General features: G+C 36.1%; 1 protein-coding gene across 1 annotated transcript; it reads left to right on the forward strand.

Moving 5' to 3' along the window:
• The first annotated feature begins 2,938 nt into the window (after positions 1-2,938).
• On the forward strand, positions 2,939-4,155 carry LOC118737548 (alcohol dehydrogenase 2). Its single transcript, XM_036468121.1, has 3 exons — positions 2,939-3,109; positions 3,230-3,631; positions 3,741-4,155. Exons 1-3 carry the CDS (start codon positions 3,017-3,019, stop codon positions 4,017-4,019), a joined length of 774 nt encoding a protein of 257 aa, XP_036324014.1. The 5' UTR covers positions 2,939-3,016; the 3' UTR covers positions 4,020-4,155.
• The last annotated feature ends 3,760 nt before the right edge of the window (positions 4,156-7,915 follow it).

Genomic DNA, 7,915 nt, shown 5'->3' on the forward strand with positions numbered 1-7,915 from the left:
CTCTATTTTTAGGTATAGCTATGAAAAATTAGGCATAGGATAAAAAAATTTCCTATTTCTCAATTTATCTGGAAATATTTTTAATTAATTAAAAGCCATTGACAATTGGTGCATCGCTTCGCAATCGGATTTTTTTTCCGGTTATGAATTTCGAACTTAGTACCGGTTAGCAGTTTACAGAAAAGCAGAGTGGTGACGCCCACTTTTTGAATATGGTGAGTTCAAAAATTAAATCGGCTCTTTTGTACGGGTTACCAAATTTGTAAAACCCGAAAGTGTAGTACCAGCTACCAATTTTGTAAAGTTTGGTGTCGGTTTGTTCATTTTTTTTAAATTAATAAAGATCAAAAAATAAACTAACATTTTATTAAACAAATGTTCTTATTTATTGTTTATATTAAATAAACACACAGTCTCGCGGTGGTTTGCCCCTTAAAAAAGTAATTCGCGATTTTGGTGGGCTATAGGTAAGAAGCTAAGAAAAAATATTTAAAAAATTCCATCATGCAAATTTTCAAAGAAAATTACTTTCATTTTTCTTGGTGTTACCATGAATTATATAAGTTTTTCTGATTTACTTTTAATTTTGAAGTTTTTGCCTCTGGTTCGGATTTATCCGGTCGAAATACATGTCGATGGGTGGGTCTGGTTAAAAATACACACCTCTTTTTTTGTATGCCGGTATAATTGGCTGTTCGCAAAGAATGCATCAAAAAGGTTCTAAACAATTTCAGTAGTGATCCACATATTAAATGAATATCTTAAAGTGGGAATATATTATTCATAAAAAGCACGCTGAGCATTAAAAGAGAAGTTAAACAAATTCTTAATAAAAATTTCACTTAAAAAATACTCAAATGTAAGTCCTAGTGTGGCCCGAATACGTCAATTAAGCACTTGAGTTATAGATATCTTCTGTTATAGTAGCAAAGGAATGAGAGTAGCTTATCTACAAAAGCGCAAAAAATTCGGGAGACAATCTGTCTAACGATTTTTATTCCAGCTATCTATTACATAATGGTAGATAAATTTATAGTTACACTGATTTAAGGCAGCACTATTTAGTTATGCCATTTTGGAAACACCTCTATTTATTCAAAATGTACATATGTACTTAGTTCCTATAAAAAAGAAAAATTAACAAAAGAGATAACAAATAGAAATCGTTTCAAAACATATGAATGATGACATACAAAAATTAAAATTTTGCGAGCATCAAGTTTTTTCGCACTTCCATCTCTGACGTACGAAAGCAACCCTGCAAAAAATTCGATTAGTCCGGGAGTCGCAAAGAGATATGCAGCTAATACCACTTTGGACCTCGTTGGACCTTTTTATACCCTAATAGATATCTACAGCCATGAAAAATTATTAATGGAATTTTAAAAATAAAAATTATCGCTAGCTGACATTCGAAGCAGGGAGCTCAGGTTAGCTTTGAAAATTATTTGCTTCAGCGCGTACATATTATTGAATCGAATCGTGAATTATAAGAGATGATACTATTTAAACTTCAATTGTATTATTTAATACTAAATAATGCCCAACTGTGCGGAGACTAATCCGAGTCTAAACTTTTTAGAGATTACTTGCACAATTTTTTGCAGGGAGTATTCGAGCATGACTTGTGCTGCCAATAGGCGACAGTAGTTGTGAGTTGCCCTTATCATTAGCAGCATGACTAAGTTCTATTGCAAAGCTGGACTTGCCATTGACTTTGCATAGAAGTAGTGTCAACAAATAAATATGTATTTACTTGTACTTAGATACCCTACAAGACATTGCTGAGCAATTTAGGCAAAATTTCGAACACATTTACACTTTTGTTTTTGTAGTACAGCATAAATAATAATGACTATTGACAACATTTAGGGGAAAGTACTTAATTTTTGCCAATGGCCTGAACGAAAATGAGGACTTTGGTAAGCACATTTGTAATTAGCGATAATGATAATATGAGCACTCATATGATACTCACGCTCTTGTAGGGTATATATTCACATGCATGTGTGAGTATTCGTTAACTCTACCACAGCAGCTACCCCGCAGACAAAAATTTCCAACTGATAAAAAATAACCAACTTGTAGCCAGATTTTTTGGGAGATTTCGATAAAATATATCACTTTTAACTAACTATAACAATCTAGTTTTTGTTATTATTATTGTGGCGTAATAATATTTACTTTTTATAAATTTTGTTATTCCGATTTTTCCTAACAAACAAATTGTGTTACAAAGTTTAAAAGTCATTGTGCTAAAAAGCTAACTTTAAACCAGTTGAAAAGTAATGCAGGAGTCACGCAGACGTAATTGGAAGCTTGGTTTCTGAAAAAAGTTTCAATTTAAATATCCTTATACAAGTTTTTTTTGAATACACTTTTTTCTGCACTTCACAGATACCTTTTCGAATTTAAGACAAATAAAATAAAGATCCAAATTTTGCATTATCATTCTGAAGTTATGTCTGACGGGATTCCATTCATACACATTTAAATAAATAAAATATATATCATTTTTCTTATTAATATTTTATGTGCAGTAGTCAGCTACATGTTAGTTTACATCTAATGCAGGGCTAACACCCCTTGACTATTTCGCGGCCACCTGCATACAAATACATCTAGTTAGTTTTCCTCAAAGAAAATATACAGATAATAGTGGCCTTTAGTTCCTTCCTAATCAACTTCAAGTTAACTTTAAGTTAGATAAATTTCTTGCAGGGTATAGTTCGCTTGTCTCTAACACATCTATCTATTCTGGCCGCGGCTTGATGATTTGACGGGAATCGTGCTGTATTTGATACTCATATCAGCTAATAATACTCAACTCATTTGACATGACAATTTATTATTCCAGCGTCAGCGTTAGTGTTATCTACTGATTCCATATTATGAGCTATATAAGCGCGGCTCTCGATTGGAAACGGCATTAGTTGCATAGCAGCTTAGCAAGTAAAACGTTCTTTAGCAATTTGAGTGGATTGAAAAAAGCAAAAAAAAAAAATACAGAACAAAAATGCCTTTGAGCGGTAAAAATGTGATCTTTGTCGGTGGACTGGGCTTTATTGGCTACGAATGCTGCAAAAAGCTAATGCCCAAGAATATGGCTGTAAGTTGAGTATAGTAGAAAGCTAAATGAAATTCATGGGTGTTCTGCACCGAAAGTGTGTTTGATAATTTTTACTTAAAACATTAATGAATTGCAATTTTTTTAATTACTTTCTCTCAGAACTTCTTCGTGTTCGACGTTTTGGAAAATGCTGACAACATCAAGGCACTGCAGGCGCTCAACACCAAAACCAAAGTTCACTACATCAAATTCGACATCACTAAAAAGGAGTCAATTAAGAGCGCCATTGCCGAGGTGGTATCCAAGGCGAAGTACATTGATGTGCTGGTGAACGGCGCTGGCATTTTAACCGATCCCAATGTTGAATTGACAATGAACATCAACTTGATCGGCCTAATCAATACCACCTTCGAAGCATTACCTTTTATGGACAAGAACAAGCAAGGACGTGGTGGTGTAATCGTAAACATCGCTTCCGTGCTAGGTCTTGAGCCTTGTCCACCTGCTGCCGTATACTGTGCGTCCAAATTCGGTGTCATGGGCTTTTCGCGATCCATTTCGGTAAGTGAGAATTCTGAAAAAACACACAAAAAAATAAATAAAAAAATCGATTCTGTAGTATAATATAGCGAATATCAGTAATTTAATTTTCTTTTTATTGTAACCTTAGGACCCTTACTACTACAAAATCACCGGCGTAGCTGTGGTCACTTTCTGTCCCGGTTTGACAGAAACTCCACTGAAGAACAATATTGGTAGCAAATACACCTTCGAATACTCAAAAAAAATCAGTGAGGAGCTAAATGGTACCAAGACACAGAAACCTGAAGTTTGTGGAGCACATTTGGCACAGGTGGTCGAGTCGCATGAGAACGGTGGTATCTACATTAGCAATCAAGGCACTTTGTCCAAGGTCACACCCACCGTCTACTGGCAACCCACCTATTAGAGCGGCAAAAAGCTTAGATGCTTTGCCACATTGTACATAACTACATACATACATACATAATAAAATATTTTTCCTGTTAAATTAGTTTGTAAGTTTTAAGTCTGAGTTAAATAAATGTACATATAATAATTTCGCACAAAACCGTTACTTGTAATTACGTTTACTGCGCTGACCGTGAGTTGTTGGAAAAAAAACAATAATATAAAAAAAACTTTTTAATATACAACGCTTTTATAAATGGACTAAAAAGTAGAAAATAATATTTCTTAGTCCCATAGAAATTGTTTTGATAACTTTTGATTTTGAAATTTTAGCAAAAGTCATTATAAACAATCTATGAAATTGAAAATGAAAAACGTGGAAGTTTCTGGATCCACAGCATTGAAGGTTTCTGGACACACAACATTGCAAGTTGATAAAAGCGTTGTAAAATAGCGGACCTTTTGGCTACATTTGTTGATTCGACAGAAATCGCGACTACTTAATTACATATGCAGAACATTTGACAGTGAATGATTGACAAGTTGACTTGAAAGATCGCACACTTATTTGTATGCATACCTACATATATAGGAATACATGCACCAAAATATGTACATACATATGTACATATGTATACATCAGTTTTTCTGTTCGTGCTACAAAATTCAAGGATCAAGTGCAGAAGGACCTACCCGCACTCAGGATGAGCGGTATGTATTTTCTGCTTTGAAAAGAGAGAAGGCAAAAGCCGAGAGTATGAAAAGTTTGAACTGCTGCCCACAAGGAAGAGCCCGAAAATTTAGGCGGCTTACTTAAGGTTTTAAGAGCAGAGCGTGACCGATCTCCAAAACTTATTTGTGTTATGGAGGGAACACTTTACAACCAATTTGGATGGTGACATCACTGAAACAAGTTTAGATGATGAACCCGAGCCACAATGGAGGTTGACGAGATAAATGGGGCTGAGACTAAATTTTTGCACTAATCAAGTGAGCAGGTGGCGTTGACGGCCGGCCAGATTAGATCTTCAAGTACAGCGACGAAGGTTATATGTATCACTTTTATGCAGAGTTGAAAGCATGTCTGACTATTGAAATTTTACTGTTCTATGTCCAATTTACAAGAAAGTATGCGGAAAATACTGCGATTGCAGCTTTCCTAATGGATCTTTCTTCGTGAAAGGCTGAACCTACCGAACGACGAACGAACCGGTTAGTTATGTAAATGTAGCTCTAGACCTGGTAAATCCAGTATACCGTGGAATTCACAATAGGCCAAATCGTGCAAAAGACCATCGAAAAGAGGCGCACAAGTCTCGCTATAATTTTAAAAATTAGAGGGTTGCGCTTATTTAGGAGCCAGCATTAACACCGATAATAGTGTAGGCACTATATACATACATACGTGTGGACTAAGTCGTCACTATATAGGTTAATAATCAGGCAAGTGCTTTGTCTAAGGCGCGGAAGTATGCATTGCATGAGCACGGAGGCGCACGTAGCCCTTTCGAATACCTCTGGCGGAAACCGGTCCATCGCTTAAAAATTGAACCATCGAGGGGGTTTTAAGTAGGACAAGGTGATGGTTGCGTGTCCTGGCTAGAGCGGCACAGTGGCAGCGATGGTGTTCGATATACTCCACCTTTTCCTCGTCTCTGCAGCTGTGACAAATATCGTTGGTTGGACATCCAAACCTCTTTCCATGCGCTCCAATAAGGCAGTGTCCTGTGAGTGCCCCGACAACTGATATGAGAGAAGAGCGGTCAGCCCGAGAGAAAGCGACTTTTGGCCAAAATTTCCTTGTAGTATGACAGTTGTTTTTCACAGCCCACTTGTTGTTTACCTCCTAGACGATTTCTTTAATCTGTGTTTGCAGGAGGTTAGAGACATGCCCACGTCTCGAGCAGAGTTGACTTCGGATATTTTTTGTACATCTCCTATCCAGAAACTAGGCAGTCCGATTACTTATAATATGTATGTATATGCATATGGGTAATTTCCAAACAAAGGGTGTAAGGCAAGTATTTTTTATATTTTTTTAAGATTGGTAAATTTATCCTCTGAAATGGTTTACCGACGTGAAAATTCGTGCAGAATACGAAATTGCTTTCAGGCTCTTCAAAAATAATATATTTTTTCTTATTTTTGCAATTTTATAAAATATTCTCCAGAATTTCACTTTTTTAAAAGTAAGCTAAGGGATTAAATAAGCTTAGAAACTGTTGGAAAAAGTAGACTAACCGATAAGCAAGGTATCGATTTTTAACATGAAATGCCTGGTTTTCAAACTCTTTGACTGTCATTTATCGCATAAAGTAATATTGAAGTTTTTCCACCTTCTTCATGCTATTTTTAATGGTTTCATGTATAGTTTTTCTTGGGAGGCAGACTGTTTGTTTAATCTTTCTTTTTTCGACAACAATTTCCTATATATATGTATGCCATTTGAACACTTTTCGAGAAATAAACTAATTAAACAAAAAATTCTTTTTTTATATTTTTTCTAAGAGTCTTATTTTATATATATTATTTTCTAATTATTTTTAGTATTATTTGCATAAAAACCTGGCTGGCATTCATGAAAGTTCACTTAAAACAGAAATTGGTTGCTTTTGTTAAATTATTTCTTATGCCATTCGATAAATAAATTTTTGGGCTTCTTAGCAGCAATGTACTTAGGTAAGCGAAGCAATTAATGTTAATATCACAGAAAAATTAAAAAAGTGACATAGCACTTAAAAAAGGGAGATAGCACTTCGTTTGGAAACGACCCATATACATAAATATGTAGCTACCATTATGATCTTTAGCCCTGCTTTAAATCACTACAATAGTCCGGCAAGCGGAAATGCGACTTCACCGGAATAAGTCCAACTGTCCACTGATCGTTTAGCTTGGAAACATCTGTATTTGGAGTGCTGAGTGGAAGATCGACTTATCTCGGTAGCCAGTTCAAAATCGCCCTATCTCAAAAAACTTTTCAAGTACGCCCTATTTCCGAATTTGGTTAAATAAAAAGCCCTATTTCAGAATTCGCTTCAAAAACGATCTATATCACCACATTTTCAATATTTATTGAAGTGAGATAGACCATTTTCGATTCGAATTCTGAGATAGGGCGTTCTTCAACCAAATTCTGAAATAGGGCGTTCTTGAAAAGTTTTTTGGGATAGGGCGTTTTCGAACTGGCTGGCGAGATATGTCGATCTTCCAGTCAGCATTCGATATATACGCGTCGACTCTTGGTCTAGGTGTGTCGCACCTTCCCATTCGTTCCTCTTTGGGATTCTTATGGAGAATTTGTTATCTAGGCAGAGGAATGGAGTGATATAATATAGTTGCCGTAAATTAACTGGAAGGGAAAGATTCCTAGGAAAATGTATGGACCCTTGCCCGTTGTCGACGGCGAATGCTGGAGACGATGAAACAGTGCTCTGTGTGAGCTTTGCGTTGACATGAACTTAGTGCAGCGAATCAAGATACAGCGGCTTCGGTGGCTCTGCCATGACGTACGATAGACCTAAACTCACCAGCAATTAAAGTATTCAACACGGAGCCCGCTGGTTGATGGTGGGAGACGACGAAAACATCCATCTCTGCCATTGAATGACCAGGCGGAGGAGAACTTAGCTTCTTTTGGCACTTCCAATTGTCAATTGACACAGAAGTGAAATTATTGGCGGTGACAGCGCCAAACAAGAATGCGAATTGGGCGATTAACCCAAGCTCTACAGGGTAATTCATCCAAGCTTAATCGTATAACCACTATCTTGAAAACAGGCTGCTTCTAGTATAAAAAATTACCAATTGTTATCCAATCAGCACGCGAAAAAAAGAAGAAAAAAATTGCAACCTACCCATAGCTATAATGTAGCGAATGCAGTATCGTTTCTATGTTGTTACTCATATCTCTTG

Source organism: Rhagoletis pomonella, unplaced genomic scaffold, assembly GCF_013731165.1.
Source record: "Rhagoletis pomonella isolate Grant_MI unplaced genomic scaffold, Rhpom_1.0 Rhpom_scaffold_00004, whole genome shotgun sequence".
NCBI lineage: Eukaryota > Metazoa > Arthropoda > Insecta > Diptera > Tephritidae > Rhagoletis > Rhagoletis pomonella.

Coding starts and splice junctions, on each gene's coding strand:
- LOC118737548 (XM_036468121.1), top strand. CDS start 3,017: ATGCCTTTGAGCGGTAAAAATGTGATCTTTGTCGGTGGACTGGGCTTT. Junction 3,110..3,229: donor TAATGCCCAAGAATATGGCT/GTAAGTTGAGTA, acceptor ACTTTCTCTCAG/AACTTCTTCGTGTTCGACGT. Junction 3,632..3,740: donor GCTTTTCGCGATCCATTTCG/GTAAGTGAGAAT, acceptor TTGTAACCTTAG/GACCCTTACTACTACAAAAT.